At 41.7% G+C, this 26,368-nt stretch overlaps 1 protein-coding gene across 2 annotated transcripts in view; it reads left to right on the top strand.

Annotated features, from left to right (window-relative positions):
• Positions 1–26,004, top strand: part of LOC133575992 (uncharacterized) — an 83,990-nt gene extending 57,986 nt beyond the window's left edge. For both annotated transcript variants that reach the window (XM_061928969.2, XM_061928977.2), the window contains exons 2-8: positions 10,873–10,977; positions 19,536–19,774; positions 19,849–19,929; positions 20,072–20,192; positions 20,268–20,320; positions 20,399–20,548; positions 24,445–26,004. In XM_061928969.2, coding sequence (XP_061784953.1) covers positions 10,873–10,977; positions 19,536–19,774; positions 19,849–19,929; positions 20,072–20,192; positions 20,268–20,320; positions 20,399–20,548; positions 24,445–24,636 — 941 coding nt within the window. In that variant the 3' untranslated portion in view covers positions 24,637–26,004. The remainder of the gene's footprint in view (positions 1–10,872; positions 10,978–19,535; positions 19,775–19,848; positions 19,930–20,071; positions 20,193–20,267; positions 20,321–20,398; positions 20,549–24,444) is intronic.
• Positions 26,005–26,368: the final 364 nt, after the last annotated feature.

The raw sequence follows: 26,368 nt of genomic DNA, 5'->3' as shown, positions 1-26,368 counted from the left end.
ATCAATATATATCAATACAGTCTGCAAGGGATACAGTCCATAAGCACACATGATTGTGTGTGCTACTGGTCCACTAATAGTACTATCCTTTAACAGTTAATTTTACTCATTTTCATTAATTACTAGTTTCTATGTAACTGTTGTTATATTGTTTTACTTTCTTTTTTATTCAAGAAAATGTTTTTAATTTACTTATCTTATTTTATTTTATTAATTTAAAAAAAAAAGGACCTTATCTTCACCATACCTGGTCGTCCAAATTAGGCATAATAATGTGTTAATTCCACGACTGTATATATCGGCATCGGTTGATATCGGTATCGGTAATTAAGAGTTGGACATTATCGGATATCGGCAAAAAAGCCATTATCGGACATCCCTAGTTCTATGTTTGCTGGTCAGTCTGCTACAATACAAAAACAATACCAATTAAAGCTATCACACACCCACCATAAAACTTCAGGAAGATTGGACCATGTGGAAGGAAGTTACCACTGTTACAGTTTTCCACCTTTTAGTGTTGATGTCAATGTCTAGTCATGATCAGTTCCCGACCTTAAAGCCTCATATCAGTCTCCAAGGACATCTGATCATGTAAAGTCAAGTAAGGACAGTTTGATGGTTCATGACGAGGAGGGGTTTTTTCTTTCCCGTCCACTACAAATGGGCACATCTGGAACTTCCAGGTGTCATCATCATAATTTCAACCAATTAGACTTAGACAAACTTTAATGATCAACAAGGGATCACAGTAGCTCAGTTACAAAGGATGGAAAGGATAAGGATGGAAAGGATAATGCACACAAGGGCACAAAAAGAGGGCGAAAACAAAAGGTATAAAGTAGACTAAAAAAGTAGCACAGGAGCAATATAAAATGTAACATATATGTAATATTTACATATTATATATACAGTATATAATATATACTAAAACATTACATAATTATATTATATTATTATATAATATATACAATATATAGAAAAAATCCCAATTAGCATGTATATTAATACAGTACTGTATTTTTACGACTATAAGGCGCATTTAAAATCCTTTCATTTTCTCAAAACTCGACAGTGCGCCTCATAACCCGGTGTGCCTAATGTACGGAATAATTCTGGTTGTGCTTACCGACCTCGAAGCAATTTTATTTGGTACACGGTGAAATGATAATTGTGACCAGTAGATGGCAGTCACACATAAGAGATACGTGTAGATTGCAACATGACGCCGAAACTTAAAATGAACATTAAACACGGCACTCAAAAATCTGTCAAAAATGTAATAAAATAAATAAATACATTGAAAATTACGATTTAGGTTAGGAATTTGTGGATCCGAGTTACAAACATTGGACGTTTTCAATGTCTGGCGCCATGCCACACCCACATTTTATGGCATAGGCACAATTTATTCGTACTTTATCAGCCCCGATCAGTTTATTATTTGTCATTTTAATCGCAGCTCATTTGATCAAAGTCTTGAGGAGGAGTTCGGTAAAGTACGACTTCTGATTTGGCCTAAAAATTGCTGCCGGAATCCAAGATGGACGACTTCCTGCTTGTTTTCGAATATAGGTTCTTGAGACTTTTTATTATTCTATTATTTTTTGTGACGGAAGGGGCTATTTTTTATATTTTTCTAGTGGGCGCTAAAGACTTGTTTTTGACATTTCGTGTTTGGGACCCCTGAAATCTACAAAACCCTAAACCAGTGAAGTTGGCACGTTGTGTAATTCGTAGGGAAAAACAGAATACAATGATTTGCAAATCCTTTTCAACTTATATTCAATTGAATACACAGCTCGGGCCCAGCGAAGCCGGCAGCGTTTCTGGGTGTTGTTGATAAATGGCTTTCGCTTTGCATAGTAGAGTTTTAACTTGCACTTACGGATAAAGCGACGAACTGTAGTTACTGACAGTGGTTTTCTGAAGTGTTCCTGAGCCCATGTGGTGATATCCTTTACACACTGATGTCACTTTTTGATGCAGTACCGCCTGAGGGATCCAAGGTCACGGGCATTCAATGTTGTTTTTCAGCCTTGCTGCTTACGTGCAGTGATTTCTCCAGATTCTCTGAACCTTTTGATGATATTAAGGACCATAGATGGTGAAATCCCTAAATTCTTTGCAATAGCTCGTTAGGAAATGTTGTTCTTAAACAATTTGCTCAGGCATTTGTTGACAAAGTGGTGACCCTCGCCCCGTCCTTGTTTGTGAATGACTGAGCATTTCATGGAAGCTGCTTTTATACCCAATCATAGCCATACTTGCCAACCCTCCTGGATTTTCCGGGAGACTCCCGAAATTCAGCGCCTCTCCCGAAAACCTCCCGGGACAAATTTTCTCCCGAAAATCTCCCGAAATTCAGGCGGAGCTGGAGGCCGCGCCCCCTCCAGCTCCATGCGGACCTGAGTCCGCTTTCCCACAATATAAAGAACGTCTACAGTAAAGCAGTCCGTTTGCCGTAAACAGCAATGTTGTGACACTCTTAAACAGGACAATACTGCCATCTAGTGCATTTGATGAAAGCACTTTTGTGCGTGCCACACAGCAATGCATCATCAGAGACGGTGTTCAGCATGGTTAGAAAGATAGTGACAGAGAATAGAACAAGGATGGACAATTCAACCCTTAACTCAACAATGAGTAGATGAGTGTTATGTGTGTGTATATGTGTGAATAAATGAACACTGAAATTCAAGTATTTCTTTTATATGTATATATATATATATATATATATATATATATATATATATATATATATATATATATATATATATATATATATATATATATATATATATATATACAGGTAAAAGCCAGTAAATTAGAATATTTAGAAAAACTTGATTTATTTCAGTAATTGCATTCAAAAGGTGTAACTTGTACATTATATTTATTCATTGCACACAGACTGATGCATTCAAATGTTTATTTCATTTAATTTTGATGATTTGAAGTGGCAACAAATGAAAATCCAAAATTCCGTGTGTCACAAAATTAGAATATTACTTAAGGCTAATACAAAAAAGGGATTTTTAGAAATGTTGGCCAACTGAAAAGTATGAAAATGAAAAATATGAGCATGTACAATACTCAATACTTGGTTGGAGCTCCTTTTGCCTCAATTACTGCGTTAATGCGGCGTGGCATGGAGTCGATGAGTTTCTGGCACTGCTCAGGTGTTATGAGAGCCCAGGTTGCTCTGATAGTGGCCTACAACTCTTCTGCGTTTTTGGGTCTGGCATTCTGCATCTTCCTTTTCACAATACCCCACAGATTTTCTATGGGGCTAAGGTCAGGGGAGTTGGCGGGCCAATTTAGAACAGAAATACCATGGTCCGTAAACCAGGCACGGGTAGATTTTGCGCTGTGTGCAGGCGCCAAGTCCTGTTGGAACTTGAAATCTCCATCTCCATAGAGCAGGTCAGCAGCAGGAAGCATGAAGTGCTCTAAAACTTGCTGGTAGACGGCTGCGTTGACCCTGGATCTCAGGAAACAGAGTGGACCGACACCAGCAGATGACATGGCACCCCAAACCATCACCCAACCATGCAAATTTTGCATTTCCTTTGGAAATCGAGGTCCCAGAGTCTGGAGGAAGACAGGAGAGGCACAGGATCCACGTTGCCTGAAGTCTAGTGTAAAGTTTCCACCATCAGTGATGGTTTTGGGGTGCCATGTCATCTGCTGGTGTCGGTCCACTCTGTTTCCTGAGATCCAGGGTCAACGCAGCCGTCTACCAGCAAGTTTTAGAGCACTTCATGCTTCCTGCTGCTGACCTGCTCTATGGAGATGGAGATTTCAAGTTCCAACAGGACTTGGCGCCTGCACACAGCGCAAAATCTACCCGTGCCTGGTTTACGGACCATGGTATTTCTGTTCTAATTTGGCCCGCCAACTCCCCTGACCTTAGCCCCATAGAAAATCTGTGGGGTATTGTGAAAAGGAAGATGCAGAATGCCAGACCCAAAAACGCAGAAGAGTTGAAGGCCACTATCAGAGCAACCTGGGCTCTCATAACACCTGAGCAGTGCCAGAAACTCATCGACTCCATGCCACGCCGCATTAACGCAGTAATTGAGGCAAAAGGAGCTCCAACCAAGTATTGAGTATTGTACATGCTCATATTTTTCATTTTCATACTTTTCAGTTGGCAAACATTTCTAAAAATCCCTTTTTTGTATTAGCCTTAAGTAATATTCTAATTTTGTGACACACGGAATTTTGGATTTTCATTTGTTGCCACTTCAAATCATCAAAATTAAATGAAATAAACATTTGAATGCATCAGTCTGTGTGCAATGAATAAATATAATGTACAAGTTACACCTTTTGAATGCAATTACTGAAATAAATCAAGTTTTTCAAAATATTCTAATTTACTGGCTTTTACCTGTATATATATATATAGATATATATATATATATATATCCATCCATCCATCCATCCATCCATTTTCTACCGCTTACTCCCTTCGGGGTCGCGGGGATATATATATATATATATATATATGAAATACTTGACTTGGTGAATTCTAGCTGTAAATATACTCCTCCCCTCTTAACCACGCCCCCGCCCCAACCACGCCCCCCGCACCCACCCCCCGAAATTGGAGGTCTCAAGGTTGGCAAGTATGATCATAGCACCCACCCGTTCCCAATTAGCCTGTTCACCTGTGGGATGTTCCAAATAAGTGTTTGATGAGCATTCCTCAACTTTCTCAGTCTTTTTTGCCATTTATGCCAGGTTTTTTGAAACATGTTGCAGGCATCAAATTCTAAATGAGCTGATATTTGCAAGAAATAACAATATTTTCCAGTTTGAACGTTAAATATCTTGTCTTTGCAGTCCATTCAATTGAATATAGGTTGAATAATTTGCATTCTGATAACTTCACTGGTTTTGGGTTTTGTACATTTTTTCACCGTTTGCAAAAATTGGTGAGCTTCCGTGCATGGTAATTCTCTTTAAAATGCGATAGAAGTAAGAGAATAATGATAAAGGAAGCATTTCCAAATGGGGCCTTTGCTGCTCGGGCCCTACTGGAATGATCCGTTGCTCTGTGCAGATATACTGAGTTTCCCTGGACTCTGATATAAATCACCACCAACCTAATTGCAATACACGTCCCCGGCCAAGTTTGTGTCAGCTTAAAACAAAGCCGAGGTCTAAATTAGAGCTGCATGTCAGCAAAGACACAAACAAGAAGACAATTTGCAGAGAGTGCAGGAAGCAGCAAAACTAACGCAGCAAGCGAGCGCGTAATGAGATCTGCAGAGTTGACGCATTATGCGAATGTTTGGAAAGTGAGGTAATGACGGTGCCGGTGTTTTGGCAGCGTGACGGAAATCTGGGTAGCAGGAATGTCGTCTTTTTGTTTTGATTGCCGGACCCTCCCCTTGCAATTTGAGCTGTCACGCCAACAAAAGGCTTGGAGCTCACAACCAGATCCGTGTCAGCGCAGGGTGGGGTTGGAAAAGGGGTGGGGCAAACTTGACAATACCTGAATTTATATTCAAAGAAAAGAGAAATACACGGCAGCTGAAGGGCACAGGCTAGAAAAAACACAATTTTTGAGTCTTAAACTATGAGAGAAGGAGCGGAAAATGACATAATGAACATTTTACAAGTCAAAACAGCCTTTGGTGGCTCAACTTTGTCTGCCCCATTCAACCAAGGTATAACTAATAAGTTGTATTATTTAATCACACATCTCTGAGACAACACACCACACACTTTGCATGCATTTAGACTCCTACTAATCAACATACCGTATTTTTCCGACTATAAGGCGCACTTAACGGCAGTCGGGAGAGTGGCCGTGCCAGCAACCTGAGGGTTCCTGGTTCGATCCCCACCTTCTACCAACCTCGTCACGTCCGTTGTGTCTTTAAGCAAGACAATTCACCCTTGCTCCTGATGGGTCGTGGTTAGGGCCGCTAACGCCATCAGTGTGTGAATGGGTGAATGTGGAAATAGTGTCAAAGCGCTTTGAGTACCTTGAAGATGCAAACCCCGTTTCCATATGAGTTGGGAAATTGTGTTAGATGTAAATATAAACGGAATACAATGATTTGCAAATCCTTATCAACCCATATTCAATTGAATATGCTACAAAGACAACATATTTGATGTTCAAACTCATAAACTTTATTTTTTTTTGCAAATAATAATTAACTTAGAATTTCATGGCTGCAACACGTGCCAAAGTAGTTGGGAAAGGGCATGTTCACCACTGTGTTACATGGCCTTTCCTTTTAACAACACTCAGTAAACGTTTGACACATTTTTGAAGCTTCTCAGGTGGAATTCTTTCCCATTCTTGCTTGATGTACAGCTTAAGTTGTTCAACAGTCCGGGGGTCTCCGTTGTGCTATTTTAGGCTTCATAATGTGCCACACATTTTCAATGGGAGACAGGTCTGGACTACAGGCAGGCCAGTCTAGTACCCGCACTCTTTTACTATGAAGCCACGTTGATGTAACACGTGGCTTGGCATTGTCTTGCTGAAATAAGCAGGGGCGTCCATGGTAACGTTGCTTGGATGGCAACATATGTTGCTCCAAAACCTGTATGTACCTTTCAGCATTAATGGCGCCTTCACAGATGTGTAAGTTACCCATGTCTTGGGCACTAATACACCCCCATACCATCACAGATGCTGGCTTTTCAACTTTGCGCCTAGAACAATCCGGATGGTTCTTTTCCTCTTTGGTCCGGAGGACACGACGTCCACAGTTTCCAAAAACAATTTGAAATGTGGACTCGTCAGACCACAGAACACTTTTCCACTTTGTAGCAGTCCATCTTAGATGAGCTCAGGCCCAGCGAAGCCGACGGCGTTTCTCGGTGTTGTTGATAAACGGTTTTCGCCTTGCATAGCAGAGTTTTAACTTGCACTTACAGATGTAGCGACCCACTTTAGTTACTGACAGTGGGTTTCTGAAGTGTTCCTGAGCCCATGTGGTGATATCCTTTACACACTGATGTCGCTTGTTGATGCAGTACAGCCTGAGGGATCGAAGGTCACGGGCTTAGCTGCTTACGTGCAGTGATTTCTCCAGATTCTCTGAACCCTTTGATGATATTACGGAGCGTAGATGGTGAAATCCCTAAATTCCTTGCAATAGCTGGTTGAGAAAGGTTTTTCTTAAACTGTTCAACAATTTGCTCACGCATTTGTTGACAAAGTGGTGACCCTCGCCCCATCCTTGTTTGCGAATGACTGAGCATTTCATGGAATCTACTTTTATACCCAATCATGGCACCCACCTGTTCCCAATTTGCCTGTTCACCTGTGGGATGTTCCAGATAAGTGTTTGATGAGCATTCCTCAACTTTATCAGTATTTATCGCCACCTTTCCCAACTTCTTTGTCATGTGTTGTTTGCATCAAATTCTAAAGTTAATGATTATTTGCAAAAAAAAAAAATGTTTATCAGTTTGAACATCAAATATGTTGTCTTTGTAGCATATTCAACTGAATATGGGTTGAAAATGATTGGCAAATCATTGTATTCCGTTTATATTTACATCTAACACAATTTCCCAACTCATATGAAAACGGGGTTTGGAGAAAAGTATAACCCATTTAAAATGATTTTATTTTCTCAAAACTCGACAGTACGCCTTATAACCCGGTGCGACTAATGTACGGAATAATTCTGGTTGTGCTTATCGACCTCGAAGCAATTTTAATTGGTACGTGGTGTAAGGATAAGTGTGACCAGTAGATGGCAGTCACACATAGGAGATACGTGTAGACTGCAATATGACGCCAGAGAACAACACCAAAACATTAAATGTTCCATTGAAAATAAAAAACATTACACACGGCACTCAAAAATCTGTGAAAAATTTAATAAAATTAAAAAAAAAAAAAAAAAAATTTAGGTTAGGAATTTGTGGAGCCGAGTTACAAACATTTGACATTTTCAAAGTCTGGCGCCATGCCACACCCACATTTTACGGCATAGGCAAAATGTATTCGCACTTTATCAGCGCCGATCAGTCTCGTATTGGTAATTGGTACATAGTGTAACGATAAGTGTGACCAGTAGATGGCCGTCAAACATAAGAGATACGTGTAGACTGCAATATGACGCCAGAAAACAACACCAAAACTTTAAATGTTCCATTGAAAATAAAGAACATTACACATGGCACTCAAAAATCTATCAACATTTTTTAGTATGACTTTGAACCCGCACCGCTTGATGGATTGTCGGCCCATTACGGCTACCATAGTCAGACATGCAAGTATTACTATGGTGTGTGTATAAGGACCGCACAATGGCACCTATTAGCAGACATATTCTCTGGCGTTTTGTTTCACAATATTATGCAAAACCAACTTTTCTTACCTTCTGGTACCTGCTGATGTGTATTTGGGATCTGCATAAGTCCTGAAAATGTGCGTACCTCCGCCACTGTAGTACGTGCCGATTTGACTAAGGAACCACCATCCCATGTTATGGAGACCACAAGGAAGTGTTTTCAATTTAGAAAAAAATCAATATATGTCCCCTTTAATGCGCCTTATAATCCGGCGCGCCTTTTGTATGAAAAAAGACCTGAATAGACTCGCTCATCGGCAGTGCGCTTTATAATCCGGTGCGCCCTATGGTCCAGAAAATACGGTGTATACAGATAGCTTATTTTCTTGGTCGACTAACAGTCCATGCACAAGTGAAGAACTGTTACACACATTTTTAATCTGAGTACAGTTAGTTAGGTTTGGCTCAGGAAAAATAAACCTTTGCTGCGGACAGAAGAGAGTTAAGACTAAACAGAACTCCAGCGTGACTGACAGAATACGTCATTATAGTCGGTGTGAAACATTGTCTTTACGATAATAAATAGGGTTTCGTAGTTTGGCGCGAGTACACGGTGTCGCCTCTGGTGTGCTTGCCACGAGCGGACATATTTGTCCCGGGAAGCGCCGAGTATCTTTCCCAGTGGGATGTGGGAGCGTTTGGCTGGCAGGTCTTGGAGTGGAGAAAAGGTTTATTTGCAAAGGAGTCTACCATTGACTTTTTTATTATTACAGTGGCACTCATTGAATTAAGGTCTTGCTGGGGGATCAGATCCTTCTTTGGGTTCTACAAACCCCGTTTCCATGTGAGTTGGGAAATTGTGTTAGATGTAAATATAAACGGAATACAATGATTTGCAAATCCTTTTCAACCCATATTCAATTGAATGCACTACAAAGACAAGATATTTGATGTTCAAACTCATAAACTTTATTTTTTTGTTGCAAATAATAATTAACTTAGAATTTCATGGCTGCAACACGTGCCAAAGTAGTTGGGAAAGGGCATGTTCACCACTGTGTTACATCACCTTTTCTTTTAACAACACTCAATAAACGATTGGGAACTGAGGAAACTAATTGTTGAAGCTTTGAAAGTGGAATTCTTTCCCATTCTTGTTTTATGTAGAGCTTCAGTCGTTCAACAGTCGGGGTCTCCGCTGTCGTATGTTACGCTTCATAATACGCCACACATTTTCGATGGGAGACAGGTCTGGACTGCAGGCAGGCCAGGAAAGTACCCGCACTCTTTTTTTACGAAGCCACGCTGTTGTAACACGTGCTGAATGTGGCTTGGCATTGTCTTGCTGAAATAAGCAGGGGCGTCTATGAAAAAGACGGCGCTTAGATGGCAGCATATGTTGTTCCAAAACCTGTATGTACATTAATGGTGCCTTCACAGATGTGTAAGTTACCCATGCCTTGGGCACTAATGCACCTCCATACCATCACAGATGCTGGCTTTTCAACTTTGCGTCGATAACAGTCTGGATGGTTCGCTTCCCCTTTGGTCCGGATGACACGATGTCGAATATTTCCAAAAACAATCCGAAATGTGGACTTGTCAGACCACAGAACACTTTTCCACTTTGCGTGAGTCCATCTTAGATGATCTCGGGCCCAGAGAAGCCAGCGGCGTTTCTGGATGTTGTTGATAAATGGCTTTCGCTTTGCATAGTAGAGCTTTAACTTGCACTTACAGATGTAGCGACCAACTGTATTTAGTGACAGTGGTTTTCTGAAGTGTTCCTGAGCCCATGTGGTGATATCCTTTAGAGATTGATGTCGGTTTTGATACAGTGCCGTCTGAGGGATTGAAGGTCACGGTCATTCAATGTTATTTTCCGGCCATGCCGCTTACGTGTAGTGATTTCTCCAGATTCTCTGAACCTTTTGATGATATTATGGACCGTTGATGTTGAAATCCCTAAATTTCTTGCAATTGCACTTTGAGAAACGTTGTTCTTAAACTGTTTGACTATTTGCTCAAGGAGTTGTTGACAAAGGGGTGTACCTCGCCCCATCCTTTCTTGTGAAAGACTGAGCATTTTTTGGGAAGCTGTTTTTATACCCAATCATGGCACCCACCTGTTCCCAATTAGCCTGCACACCTGTGGGATGTTCCAAATAAGTGTTTGATGAGCATTCCTCAACTTTATCAGTATTTATTGCCACCTTTCCCAACTTCTTTGTCACGTGTTGCTGGCATCAAATTCTAAAGTTAATGATTATTTGCAAAAAAAAAAATGTTTATCAGTTTGAACATCAAATATGTTGTCTTTGTACCATATCCAACTGAATATGGGTTGAAAAGGATTTGCAAATCATTGTATTCCGTTTATATTTACATCTAACACAATTTCCCAACTCATATGGGAACGGGGTTTGTACATTGTATGCCATCCAGTCTGCACAACCATGGAATTTAAATCATGTCCTGACTGTGTAATCATCACATAACAAAGATTAGCCAGTTCGTGTACCTGAGCTTTAGAACAGACCTTAAATCTTAAGTGAGTATTGGAAATTTAACGGGTATGCTTTTGGTTTTACAGCTGGAGTTGGAGCACAAGATGAGGACATTGTCACAGAGGCGATACCAACCATGCGTCCAGAAGACTACATCCGAGGAGATATGATTCCGGGTGTGACTCCTCCTGGTAAGCTCAGTACTGTAGTCATCTGTGGGAAAATGCTGCGGACTCATTCATGTGCAGATTAAGGTCCCACTGGGGGGGAATAAGCAAGGCCCCTGTCCAATGTATACAGTGTTGTATTTCACAATGTTAAAAAAATGCAAAAGCCGTGTTTTAATGTGACGTTTTAAATGTCAGTGCAGAAAGACATGATGTAACTAGAATTTGAAATTCCAGTAGGGATTGCGTGGGAATGCATGATGTGTGCGAGCCCCCGATATGCGTGAGTGGAACTGAAATGCTTGAATGTCCAGGGTGAGTGGAGTGTGTAGATCTTGGAACGGTTCAAATCCATTGAGAAATGTGGGATATGGAGAGGTTTGTATATTGCCCAGGCATTTTCCATCCATCCATCCATCTTCTTCCGCTTATCCGAGGTTGGGTCGCGGGGGCAGCAGCCTAAGCAGGGAAGCCCAGACTTCCCTCTCCCCAGCCACTTCGTCCAGCTCCTCCCGGGGGATCCCGAGGCGTTCCCAGGCCAGCCGGGAGACATAGTCTTCCCAACGTGTCCTGGGTCTTCCCCGTGGCCTCCTACCGGTCGGACGTGCCCTAAACACCTCCCGAGGGAGGCGATTGGGTGGCATCCTGACCAGATGCCCAAACCACCTCATCTGGCTCCTCTCGATGTGGAGGAGCAGCGGCTTTACTTTGAGCTCCCTCCGGATGACAGAGCTTCTCACCCTATCTCTGAGGGAGAGCCCTGCCACCCGGCGGAGGAAACTCATTTCGGCCGCTTGTACTCGTGATCTTGTCCTTTCGGTCATAACCCAAAGCTCATGACCATAGGTGAGGATGGGAACGTAGATCGACCGGTAAATTGAGAGCTTTGCCTTCCGGCTCAGCTCCTTCTTCACCACAACGGATCGATACAGCGTCCGCATTACTGAAGATGCCGCACCGATCCGCCTGTCGATCTCACGATCCACTCTTCCCTCACTCGTGAACAAGACTCCGAGGTACTTGAACTCCTCCACTTGGGGAAGGGTCTCCTCCCCAACCCGGAGATGGCACTCCACCCTTTTCCGGGCGAGAACCATGGACTCGGACTTGGAGGTGCTGATTCTCATCCCAGTCGCTTTACACTCGGCTGCGAACCGATCCAGCGAGAGCTGAAAATCCTGGCCAGATGAAGCCATCAGGACCACATCATCTGCAAAAAGCAGAGACCTAATCCTGCAGCCACCAAACCGGATCCCCTCAACGCAGGGCCGGCCCGTGGCATAGGCCGTATAGGCAAATGCTAAGGGCGCCGTCCATCAGGGGGCGCCACGCCATTGCCACAAATGTTGGAGAAAAAAAAAAAAAAAAAAGTTGGATACTATTATTTCTAAATACAAAAAATAATCCCACGTTAATTAAAATGCAAATTAAAGCCTATTTAATAGAAATATTATTTGTTACAACATTACGCCCCCCCTTCCCCCCGCACGGTGCCCCCCCCCCCCCCCCCCCTTCCCGTATCATGACTCTTTTTGGACGTCACCACATCAAAAAATCAACACAAGATGTCAAAACGGCCAAAACTGTCAGGTGCCCAGGGAAGAAAAAAGAGAAAAGAAGAGGAGGAGAAACGAGAAAAGACAGAGGTAGCAGGTAGGTAACGTTAGCCTACATGAAATTATTTGTCTGTTACAGAATGTGATAGTAACCTGGCTTTTTAGCATTAAGCTAATGTTACATGATTCGGCAATTGCTAATCAATAAATAGCTAGTTCTGTTTTAACGTCGGGTTAATATTGTGGAGGGGGCTAAATTGTTATGGAAAATAATAATGTAACGTTAGGTAATTACAGTACTCCCACCTTACATTCCTCAGGGACATTTGTATTAGATCTTTTAAGCAGGTGTTTTTGTTTACATTGTTATTGCCTTCTGGTTAGCTAATGTTTGCCCTGCAGGTAATAGTCACTTTTCCACCCCTTTATATATTAGGTATAGTTGTAAGCAGAGGTGGGTAGAGTAGCCAGAAATTGTACTCAAGTAAGAGTACTGCTACTTTAGAGATTTATTACTCAAGTAAAAGTAAGGAGTAGTCACCCAAATATTTACTTGAGTAAAAGTAAAAAGTATGTTGTGAAAAAACTACTCAAGTACTGAGTAACTGATGAGTAACATACACACACACACACACACACATATATATATATATATATATATATATATATATATATATATATATATATATATATATATATATATATATATATATATATATATATATATATATATATATACATACATATACATTGATATATACAGTATATAATTTATATGTATTTATTTTGCTGTTTTTGTTTACATGTTAAAGATGTTTTAATGAATATACATGCATGTTTAACATATAGATTCCTTTCTTTCATGCAGACTAGAATATAAGTTGGTGTATTACCTGATTCTGATGACTTGCGTTGATTGTAATCAGACAGTAGTGATGATAACGTCCACGTTTTCAAATGGAGGAGAAGAAAAGTTCCTCCTTTCTGTCTAATACCACATGAAAGTGGTTGGTTTTTGGCACCTTATTTGTCCAGCTTCCATATTCGTTTTTATACACTTTACAAGAAATATATTGGCGTCAAACTCCGTAGCTTGCTAGCTTGTTTGCGCTGGCTTTCGGAGACTCTTGTTTTGAAAGCGCAGGCGCGATGGAGCGGCACTTTTATTGTGAAGACAGGAACGTCCTCATGTGCAGTCAGTCTTGAGGCTTTTGACGGGATGTACGGTTGAAATAAAAAAAGTATATTTTTTCCTTCACACTTTTGATTGATTGATTGGAACTTTTATGATTAGATTGCACAGTACAGTACATATTCCGTACAATTGACCACTAAATGGTAACACCCCAATAAGTTTTTCAACTTGTTTAAGTCAGGTCATGTGACCACCTGGCTCTGTTTGATTGGTCCCACGTCACCAGTGACTGCATCTGATTGGTGGAACGAAGTGAAACGTCACCAGTAAGGCAGGCACTTTGAAGGTCTGTCTGACAGACCAAAACAAACAAAGCGTGCATTAACAGATCGATAAAAATTAGTAGCGAGTAGCGAGCTGAATGTAGTTAAAAGTAGCGGAGTAAAAGTAGCGTTTCTTCTCTATAAATATACTCAAGTAAAAGTAAAAGTATGTTGCATTAAAACTACTCTTAGAAGTACAATTTATCCCAAAAGTTACTCAAGTAGATGTAACAGAGTAAATGTAGCGCGTTACTACCCACCTCTGGTTGTAAGTAAAAAAAAAGGTCAAAGACAAAGCTATTCGGTTTCTTGTGAGTATATACACTTCACTGCCGATGTGGGGGGGCGCCACCTAAAATCTTGCCTAGGGCGCCAGATTGGTTAGGGCCGGGCCTGCCTCAACGCCTTGACTGCGCCTAGAAATTCTGTCCATAAAAGTTATGAACAGAATCAGAACCATCACCCTTGAGGGTGCATGGGAGTTTGCCCAACCAGTCTACATGTGCTTTGTGGACTTGGAGAAGGCATTCGACCGTGTCCCTCGGGAAGTCCTGTGGGGAGTGCTCAGAGAGTATGGGGTATCGGACTGTCTGATTTTGGCGGTCCGCTCCCTGTATGATCAGTGTCAGAGCTTGGTCCGCATTGCCGGCAGTAAGTCGGACACGTTTCCAGTGAGGGTTGGACTACGCCAAGGCTGCCCTTTGTCACCAGTCATTTTCATTGGGGAAAAAATCCTGGTAATTCCGGGTAATCAGGGAATTTTCAGAACCGGGAAACAGGCTGGCTTGAATGTCCAGGGTGAGTGGTGTGTGGGGATGTTGGAACGGTTCAAATCGGATGAGTTTTTGATTGATAGAAACTTGTATTAGTGGATTGCACAGTACAGTACATATTCCGTACAATTGACCACTAAATGGTAACATCCCAATAAGTTTTTCAACTTATTTAAGTCAGGGTCCACGTAAATCATCCATCCATTCATCTTCAACCGCTTATCCGGAATCGGGTCGCGGGGACAACAGCTCCAGCAGAGACCCCCAGACTTCCCTCTCCAGAGCAACATTAGCGACTTCCTTCTGGGGAATCCCGAAGCGTTCCCAGGCCAGAGAGGAGATGTAATCCCCCCCATCTGGTCCTTGGCCTGCCGCGAGGACCTCCCCAGGGAGACGCTCGTGAGGCATCCGCACGAGATGCCCGAACCACCTAAGCTGGCTCCTTTCCAAGCGAAGGAGCAGCGGCTCTACTCCGAGTCTCTCTCGGGTGACAGAACTTCTCACCCTATCTCTAAGGGAGATGCCAGCCACCCTTCTGAGGAAACTCATTTCGGCCGCTTGTATCCGCGATCTTATACTTTCGGTCATGACCCACACTTCATGACCATAGGTGAGAGTAGGAATGTAGATAGCTCGGTAGACCGAGAGCTTTGCCTTCTGGCTCAGCTCTCGTTTCGTCACAACAGTGCGGCAGAGAGACTGCAATACTGCCCCAGCTGCTCCGATTCTCCGGCCGATTTCCTTCTCCATCTTTCCCTCACTTGTGAACAAGACCCCGAGATACTTAAATTCCTCCACCTGGGACAGAGTCACGTCCCCTACCTGGACTGTACAAACCATCGGTTTCCTGCTGAGAACCATGGCCTCAGATTTGGAGATGCTGATCCTCATTCCAGCCGCTGAACACTCGGCTACGAACCGATCCAGCCACGTAAATCAGTTCATGGTAAATGCGGGATATGCAGTCGATTGTGTATTTCTTATTCATTGTCAATGGGGAAAAAAATATCGGAAAACCGGGAATTTGGGGAAATGGACAACATGTTTTGCATTCGACATAGGTGAATAGCAGTGTGGGTGAATGGTTGACAGGTCGGAATTGGGTAAAAAAAAATAGCGCAACATTTCGAAAATTTTGGGCATTGTATAACTATGAATAGATCCAATGGGAATTTCCTAAAAAATTGGAGAATTTCTGGAATTCAGAGAATTTGTGAAAATATTGATACTAGCACAATTGTCCGAGATGACATGAATGGGTTGGTGTTGGAATTTTTCAAAACGGTTGAAAAATGTTGACGTAGTAACAGTTTGAATTTAAATGGGTATTTCGGAATTCCTGGAATTTCAGAAAAACCTGGAATTTGTACAAAAAGAAAAACTGTAGTTTTGTTGTCCCAATTATAAAACATGTTTTGAAGATGGAATAGTCAAAAATGGTTGTAACAATTTAAAATCACTACTTACTTGTACAAGAGGCAGCTGCTTTTAGTTTGAGGCAAATATTTGAGATATTTAATAGCATTGGGGAGCACACGTCGACAAAAAAACAAGAGATGATATTTATTGACCCAAGCCAAGTGACGACACACGAGCCAGTGGTCATTAAAGACCAGACGATCAACCAGGTGACAACATACAAATATCTAGAGCTCCGTGTTGATAACCTGCTTAGCTGGAAATCGCATACTGATAACATGTGCAACAAACTGAACAGAGACTATATTGTTTGAGACGACTGAGGCTGTATGGTGTTAGCAAACATATCATGCTCATTTTCTACAAAGCTATTTTAGGGAGTTTAGTCAGATACGGTTTGGCAACTTAACCGTACAACTGAAAAACCGATTGACAGCAATGAAGATCATTGGTATGAAACATTACGAGTCCATAGATCACTTGTACAACCGGTCAGTTATGACACAAGCAATGCAACAAACATTTCTTAAGATTCCACTCACCCACTGTCCTCAGAATACGAACTTCTCCCATCAGGAAGAAGACACTGCATACCAAAGTGCGGAACAAAACGTCTCAAATCATCATCTGTTCCAGCTTCTATCTACCTACTCAGTGGCCTAGTGGTTAGAGCAGTGGTTCTTAACCTGGGTTCGATCGAACCCTAGGGGTTCGGCGAGTCGGCCTCAGGGGTTTGGCAGAGCCTCCGACGCGGAGGTCAAGACACGCCCGACTCATCGTGTAAATAAAAACTTCTCCCTGTCGGCGTATTATGGATACCCCCAAACAATGTTCCCTCTAATTTCCCATATGTGTGAGCAAACGCAAAAACTCCTTGAGCATTCAGTGGAGCACATGTGAGCGACGTCAGACCTGCAGCACACCTGTCCCAAACCTGACTAAATAACAAGTTCAATGTTTTATTATTGTAATCAAATGACAGCAGTCATTTCCATGAGATTATTTTCTAATATAAGTGTTTTGGCCCACTTACAATGACTATAACATATTGTTTTTCATGAGCTGTGTACTAGTATTATATGTCTGGGTGGGGGGTCCTCCTTTGGAAATAATGTGTATCCCTTTCAGATACCACATTTAGTTCCCACTAAAACATTCACATGTTGCACAATGAGATGTAAACATGGGATCATGTGTACATTCCTGTAACTTTGTTTATAAAATATATCTTTATTAGTATTTCTTTAATATAATAACATCATTTTATGATTTCGGTTCGGGTTCGGTGAATGCGCATATGAAACTGGTGGGGTTCGGTACCTCCAACAAGGTTAAGAACCACTGGGTTAGAGTGTCCGCCCTGAGATCGGTAGGTTGTGAGTTCAAACCCCGGCCGAGTCATACCAAAGACTATAAAAACGGGACCCATTACCTCCCTGCTTGGCACTCAGCATCAAGGGTTGGAATTGGGGTTAAATCACCAAAAATGATTTCCGGCCGCGGCACTGCTGCTGCCCACTGCTCCCCTCACCTCCCAGGGGGTGAACAAGGGGATGGGTCAAATGCAGAGGACAAATTTCACCACACCTAGTGTGTGTGTGACAATCATTGGTACTTTAACTTTTAACATTATCAAGCTGTTAAAGGGGAACATTATCACAATTTCAGAATGGTTAAAACTATTAAAAATCAGTTCCCAGTGGCTTATTATATTTTTCAAAGTTTTTTTCAAAATGTTACCCATCACGCAATATCCCTAAAAAAAGCTTCAAAGTGCCTGATTTTAACCATCGTTATAAACACCCGTCCATTTTCCTGTGATGTCACATAGTGAAGCCAACACAAACAAACATGGCGGAAAGAACAGCAAGCTATAGCGACATTAGCTCGGATTCAAACTCGGATTTCAGCGGCTTAAGCGATTCAACGGATTACGAATGTATTGAAACGGATGGTTGTAGTGTGGAGGCAGGTAGCGAAAACGAAATTGAAGAAGAAACTGAAGCTATTGAGCCATATCGGTTTGAACCGTATGCAAGCGAAACCGACGAAAACGACATGACAGCCAGCGACACGGAAGAAAGCGAAGACGAATTCGGCGATCGCCTTCTAACCAACGATTGGTATGTGTTTGTTTGGCATTAAAGGAAACTAACAACTATGAACTAGGTTTACAGCATATGAAATACATTTGGCAACAACATGCACTTTGAGAGTGCAGACAGCCCAATTTTCATCAATTAATATATTCTGTAGACATACCCTCATCAGCGCTCTTTGCCTGAAAGCTGATCTGTCCAGTTTTGGAGTTGATGTCAGCAGGCCAGGGAAGCTAGGGTCGATATTCTTCTCTTGATCATCTTCGGTGGCATAAGGGACGGTGTGAGCCAAGACATCCAGGGGGTTTAGCTCGCTCGTCTGCGGGAACAAACTGCCGCCATTGCTTGCCGTGCTACCGAGGTCCTTTGTCCCTGAATTGCTCACACACTCCGGCAGATTCAATGGGGGTCTGGCGGTAGATTTCTTTGACTTTATCGTTGGAAATGCATCTGCTTTGAGTGTCGCAGGATATCCACACATTCTTGCCATCTCTGTCGTAGCATAGCTTTCGTCGGTAAAGTGTGCGGAACAAACGTCCAATTTCCTGCCACTTTCGCATCTTTGGGCCACTGGTGCAACTTGAATCCGTCCCTGTTCGTGTTGTTACACCCTCCGACAACACACCGACGAGGCATGATGTCTCCAAGGTACGGAAAACAGTCGAAAAAATGGAAAATAACAGAGCTGATTTGACTCGGTGTTTGAGAAAATGGCGGATTGCTTCCCGATGTGACGTCACGTTGTGACGTCATCGCTCCGAGAGCGAATATTAGAAAGCCGTTTAATTCGCCAAAATTCACCCATTTAGATGTCGGAAATCGGTTAAAAAAATATATGATCTTTTTTTCTGCAACATCAAGGTATATATTGACGCTTACATAGGTCTGGTGATAATGTTCCCCTTTAAACATTGCACAAAAATAGAGCAAGGTGCAATGAACACAAGCACTTTAGCACCTAGCACTTTTCTGGCACTCAAATGTCTTTGTATGTCCCTGTATGACCATTTAATATACTATATTTCCTGTTTTTAGCCGTGCTTTGTTAATGTTTTGATGTGATTATTTTGTACGTAACACAATGCCCAAGATCCATTTCCTGAACTGGACAATAAAGTTTACCCTGACGCTAACAGAACACCGACCCTCCAGTTCCTAGCTTTCCGGAAACAAAGGTCCCAAAACCATTCCGTTGAATACCTTGGCTGTAAAACATTCTGACTATTCATATTATTCACACCGAACCACACTTAACCACCATTTAATTCCTATTTCAGACAGTGACTATGAAAAACTCACAGCTCTGTTAGACTCTGACGAACCCGCTGAGCAAACTACACTCGTGCCAACTCCCGTACCAACGACTGACGAAGAGGAAGCGACTGCGGCCAAAAGTGATGCAGCTGACGACGGACAGGTCACCATCGAGGTGTATCCTGACCAACCCCAAATCCAGGAGCAACAGACCCCTGCACCTTTGCCCGGTAGAGGAGACGGCCCAGACAACATTCTCAGGGTGAGATTTCTGTTGCATTGCGGTGACATTGAACCTGTGGTCTGACCCTCAAATCGGACTTCCACCCGTTGCAGAGCGATGTAGTGTGTGTCGGGAAAGAGGTGCTCCAGGATAAAAACGCTGTCAATCTGAAACTCGCCCACTCTTCCAACTGTGTAAGTAAGAGTATTTCCCTTACAAAACACTGAATGCTTAGGACCAAATTCAATCGCAACTGGACTCTTCAGAATGTCTCGATCAAATTGATTCATTAACACTGAAGAGTCGCAAACAATGCCTAAGGTTATCACCTTGCAGGAAACGACCAAAATGATGATTCAGAGTGTTATCGAGGAGTTGTGCGGGGATGACTGCAAGCTAGAGCTCTACCAGGAGGAGAACACAGACCAGATCCTTGTTTCTGGACAGTATGTTGAAGGTCAGATATGAGGATGATACAAACTCAACAATTCACTTTCTTAGATCTAATCTCTGTACCTCTCCTGTTTTGTAGATGATATCAAAGGCATGGTGAACAAGTTTAACAACGATAACATCAAAGATAAGGTAGAAAACATGTGGATTTGAAAAAATACCTGCTGGACAAAAATCGTCAAATGCACATTGTTTTGTTTTGCTGGTCAGGCCGGAGTAAAGGAGGCGGTTCCTCACTGGAGGAAGAACTCTAAACTGGTGCTGGTTTCCCTGCTGGTCACTGGCTTGCTTTTGGCCGCACTGCTGGCAGCTGGGTATTACTTTAAGACCCACCGCAAGAATTCCAAAGGAGTCCGGCTGGTGAGTGGAGGAAAGAAGGCAAACATTTGTAAAGTGAGGCATAATGTAGTCGAGGAAAGGAAACCAAGAACAGGTCCCAACAAGGCATTAGGCGCCGTGTGTGTCTATGAATGTACGAGGAAACATTGGTTTAAGCAAGAAATGAACATAATCAGCCAAATTATTGAGATTGAGAAGTAAATCAGTTATTTGACCAAGTCAGGGTATAAATTGGCCTTTCACCCAAAGTCAGCTCTATCTTTTCACAAGGGACGTGCCGATCGATCGGCCACGGATCGGTATTTGATGATTTTTGTAAATAGGTAACGTGATGGGTCATTGCCCATTAATGCCTTTTAATGCCGATTACAGACACCGATGCCGTTTAGCTGACAAGCGGCTAGCAGCTAATTATGTGTCTCCTTACATAGTGTGGAGCCGCTCACCAAACTAATAATCATAACCTCCATTACAGCAACAAATTGCATTTTTTAGTATATTAAGTGTCGTTATCAAGTATCATTGTCAAGTATAGAACTATGCTAAACCTGTATATATGTGTATATAAATATATATATATATATATATATATATATATATATATATATATATATATATATATATATATATATATATATATATATATATATATATATATATATATATATCTGTCTATCTGTGTTGGCCCTGTGATGAGGTGGCGACTTGTCCAGGGTTTACCCCGCCTTCCGACCGATTGTAGCTGAGATAGGCTCCAGCGCCCCCCCGCGACCCTGAAGGGAATAAGCGGTACAAAATCGATGGATGAATATATATATATATATATATATATATATATATATATATATATATATATATATATATATATATATATATATATATATTCATGTGTATGTATATATATATATATATATATTCATGTGTATGTATATATATGTATATATATATATATATACACATATATACATATATATATATATATGTATGTATATGTATATATAAATATATATATATACATATATATACATACATATATGTATGTATATGTATATATATGTATATATATTTATATATATATACATATATATGTGTGTATGTATGTAGTATATATGTATATATATATGTCTATATATATATATGTATATGTATATATGTGTATATACATACATATATGTATATATATATATATATATATATATATGCATATATATGTATATATATGCATATATATGTATTTATTTGTATGTATATGTGTGTGTATGTATATGTATATATATATATATATATATATATATATATATATATATATATATATATATATATACAAACGTTTATTTATATATATATATATATATATATATATATATATATATATATATATATATATATATATATATATATATATATATATATATATATATATATATATATATATATATATATTTTCTGCAGAACTTTGTTGTAAAAATCTGCTTCGGTGTCTGTCCCTGACAGCAGAGTCTGTGGAAACAAACCACGCTCACACTGGTTGGTGGCCTGTCTGATTACCATAATAACTTATATATCACTCAAACGTGCAGATTCCAACCATTGAAATACTTTCTGTTCAAGACTTACGAAAAAACACCGCACATCATAATGGCAACTACAGTTTCGATGCTAAAGGTATAAAAAAAATATTTGAAAACATCCGCCGAGTCGGATTCAAAATCTTGATGGGCCATAATTTGCCCAGGTCTGACCTATACCGACTTATGGAACAGCTCTTCCCTCAAACTAGTCTGGTCTGGTCATGAATGAACACAAACTACTTCTTTTACTGTGATATCACTGGATTAATTTACAATAAAACACTGTTTGTGCATAATAAGTGTAAGTTACAGAAAACCTGCCTTGGTTGTCGTATTTTTCGGACTATAAGGCGCACTTAAAATCCTTTCATCTTCTCAAAACTCGACAGTGCGCCTTTTAACCCGGTGCGCCTAATGTACGGACTAATTTTGGTAGTGCTTACCGACCTCGAAGCAATTTTATTTGGTACATGGTGAAATGATAAGTGTGACCAGTAGATGGCAGTCACACATAAGAGATACGTGTAGACTGCAATATAACGCCAGTAAACAACATCAAAATGTTATATGTTCCATTGAAACTATAGAACATTACACACGGCGCTCAAAAATCCATCAAAATGTTTTAGTACGACTTTGGTAAGCTATGATGGATTGTACTATGTTTCAACATACGAGTATTATTATGGTGTGTGTATAAGGTAAGACAAATAATCTGGCGTTTTGTTTCACAATATCATCCAAAAGCAATTTTTCTTACCTCCTGGTACCCGCTGATCTGTATTTGGGATCTGCATAAGTCCTGAAAATGTGTCCTCCTTTGTAGTCCGTGCCGATACCATAGTCGATAAGCTTCTTCTTTTTCTCTATCTTCTTGTTATGGGACATTTATCCTCCGCTGTTGCCATTTCTAATATAAAGTAGTGTAAAGTTATTACTTATTTCTGTCAGTAAACTCACCATGAAAGCACTAAAACATACCGGTGCAGTGAGATTACATTATTCACCCAAGGAACTTTAGTTATTAGAGAGTTCCGGTCGGACGGTTTTTCAGGGAACACATTTCCGGCGTTGTTGTTGCACGAGTGAGCCACGGATGAGAAGATGCTGCTCTGTTATTGATTTAAGTAAAGTCTGAATGTCATTAAAACGGTTAGCTCCATCTTTTAACACTTCTTCCACAACCGTCCTTGCACGCCACCGCTACAACAAAGACGACGGGGAAAAGACGCTGCCGAAGGTGAGCCACGTAAAACGTTGCATCCTGAAGCGACTGTCAGAAAGTGACTTGAAGATGATCTGTAAAACATCATCTATGCAATATTTTGACCAAAGAACCACCATCACATGTTATGTAGACCACAAAGAAGTGTTTTACATTTAAAAAATAATAATAATAATATGACCCCTTTAATGCGCCCTATAATCTGGTGCACCTTTTGTATGAAAATAGACCTGACTAATCCCGGTCATTGGCAGTGCGCCTTATAATCTGGTGTGCCTTATGGTCCGGAAAATACGGTATATTTTAAAAATGTTGCAAAAACAAACTATTTATTGAAGAAGTCATGATTTTACCAAAATGTATACCGAAATGGCCTGAAATCACATTTTTTATGCCAATGTCAGCATCCCTAATAATCAGTTGTAAATATTGTATGCCGTGCAGGCCTAAATCGGCCATTTAAAACGGATACATGTGAATTTGAATTGTATATCCAGTTTCCCCACTCTAAGCATTTTTCTACCAGTGAATATGGATTATGAATCGAATTTATGATCCTCCCGTTGAGCGTTAATCACCGTCTCCCACTCCAGTGAGCGGAACGGCTTGATTCACTTAACGCGAGCCGTCCGCAGGCTTTTTGCAACCGAGCCTCTTGCCAGGAGGCTCCAGATGGTTTTAGTTCCCTTTTCTCACTCGCTCATGACATCATCTTTTGTAAGAGTTACCACATGGTGGCACACCCATGCGACGGTTTTGATGGAACTGCCTTTGTTCCGAGGCGCTGCATCAGTCATTCGGAGGTATTGCGTATCATCCGTGGAGGTCGTCTTTGAGACCTCGCCACTCCCTAGATGCGAACGCTATCAGAAAGAGTTAGGAGTATGGCAGTTAGATGACCTCCCAGAAACATCTGAGTTCACACAGCTGAAAAGCATAAACTTTCAGTAATTAGGACCGAAGGCTTTTGTTTACTTTAGGGCTACGCCCGCATGTGTGAATCGGTTTTCACTTTGCACTCTCGTGCCTGATTGCATGTCCTATTTGAACAAGAAGATTAAACTCCTTTGGGCTGCCTGTGTAAGCTTGACCCTAACAAACTGGCTCTGTGTTTCCCTCAGGCCGAGTCCTACCAGGTGGATGAGGAGAACCAGGCCAACACCCTGGTGTCTGTCGCCCCCTTGCCTCAAGAGCCCCTTGACAAGGCCACCGCCAACGGAGACTCTCCGCCAGAATACGGAAACAACCCCTCCCCGACCACTAACGGCCACTCTGCCGCTGCCCAGACCCCAGTGGCCGACACAGAGATGTGAATCTTGACACACCCCCCCGACCTTAAACCTTCAACCACCGGTTTCATACACTACCCACAATCCCCAACTGCTGCCTCGAAGGGTTTCCACACTTTGGAGAGACAAATTGAGCAAAATCAACTGTCCTTCTTACCTGCAACCAACTCCTACTGCCCCTAACTCCGCCACTCCAAACTGGCTCTGTGTTTCCCTCAGGCCGAGTCCTACCAGGTGGATGAGGAGAACCAGGCCAACACCCTGGTGTCTGTTGCCCCCTTGCCTCAGGAGCCCCTTGACAAGGTCACCACCAACGGAGACTCTCCGCCAGAAAAGAGAACCAACTTACCCGACCACTAACGGCCACTCTGCCGCTGCCCAGACCCCAGTGGCCGACACAGAGATGTCAACTAATCAATCAACGTTTACTTATATAGCCCTGAATCACAAATGTCTCAAAGGGCTGTGAATCTTGACACACTACCCCGACCCTAAACCTTCAACCACTGGTTTAATACACTACCCACAATCCCCAACTGCTGCTGCTTTGAAGGGTTTCCACACTTTGGAGAGACAAATTGAGCAAAATCAACTGTCGTTCTTACCTGCAACCAATTCCCACTGCCCCTAACTCCGCCACGCAGGATGAGGGAGACATCAGTGAGGTCCATCATGACAATAATGACAATGCCTGTAATGTGAAAAGTCTGCCTTCCGAGATGAGTCCATTTATTTGGGACGGAAACAGCTCAGAATGGTGCTGACTGGCATCTTGAAGTAACAGAAATTCTAGAGTCACTCGAGTAATGTGCTGTTGGTCCTCAACATTAGTTACTTTTCACACCAAGGAAGGAGACCAGGTTTTATATTATTGTACAAACGTATTGTTTTTTGTTTATTGTGCTTTTGTATTTTATTTTTTCATCTTCTAATGCACCCGATAGCTCATCAAAACAGTAAAATGTACAACTGGTAATGTCAATTATATCAATGAATTAATCCTCTTCGCCCTTTCAAGAGCATAGGGTCTCAGCGAGTTGTCTCCACCTCTTTCGGTCCTCTTCATCCTCTTGCCACGAGGTGTTGGCTCTGCCTAGATCAGGGGTCGGCAACCCGCGGCTCCGGAGCCGCATGCGGCTCTTTTATCACTCTGATGCGGCTCAGCTGCATACTTGTCGACCCCCTCGATTTACCCGGGAGACTTCCGGATTTCAGTGCCTCTCGCAGACAACTCCCGGGATTAATATTCTCCAATTTTCACCCTTACAATAATAATAAGGGCGTGCCATGAAGGTACAGCATTTAGCACCTTCTACAATCTGTATTAACAGCGTGCCAGCCCAGCCTCTGGTTATATGCATCTTCTGCTTGCACACGTAAGTGACAGCAAGGCATACTTGGTCAACAGCCACACAGGTTACACTGACGGTGGCCATTTAAAACAACTTTAACACTCTTACTAATAATGCGCCACACTTTGAACCAAAACCAAACAAGAATGACAAACACATTTCGAGAGAACATCTGCACCTTAACACAACATAAACACAACAGAACAAATACCCAGAATCCCATGCAGCCCTGACTCTTCCGGGCTACATTATACACCCCTGCTACCACCAAACCCCGCCCCCACCCCAACCCTGCTCCCTCACACATCAACCCCCCCCCCCGCCCCCCCTTTCTCTGTGCGTCGCGAAGGTGGGCGGGGTTTGGTAGCGGGGGTGTATAATGTAGCCCGGAAGAGTTAGGGCTG

The sequence above is a fragment of the Nerophis lumbriciformis genome, linkage group LG03 (genome assembly GCF_033978685.3).
Source record: "Nerophis lumbriciformis linkage group LG03, RoL_Nlum_v2.1, whole genome shotgun sequence".
Lineage (NCBI taxonomy): Eukaryota > Metazoa > Chordata > Actinopteri > Syngnathiformes > Syngnathidae > Nerophis > Nerophis lumbriciformis.
This window is presented reverse-complemented; position numbering and strand designations above follow the sequence as displayed.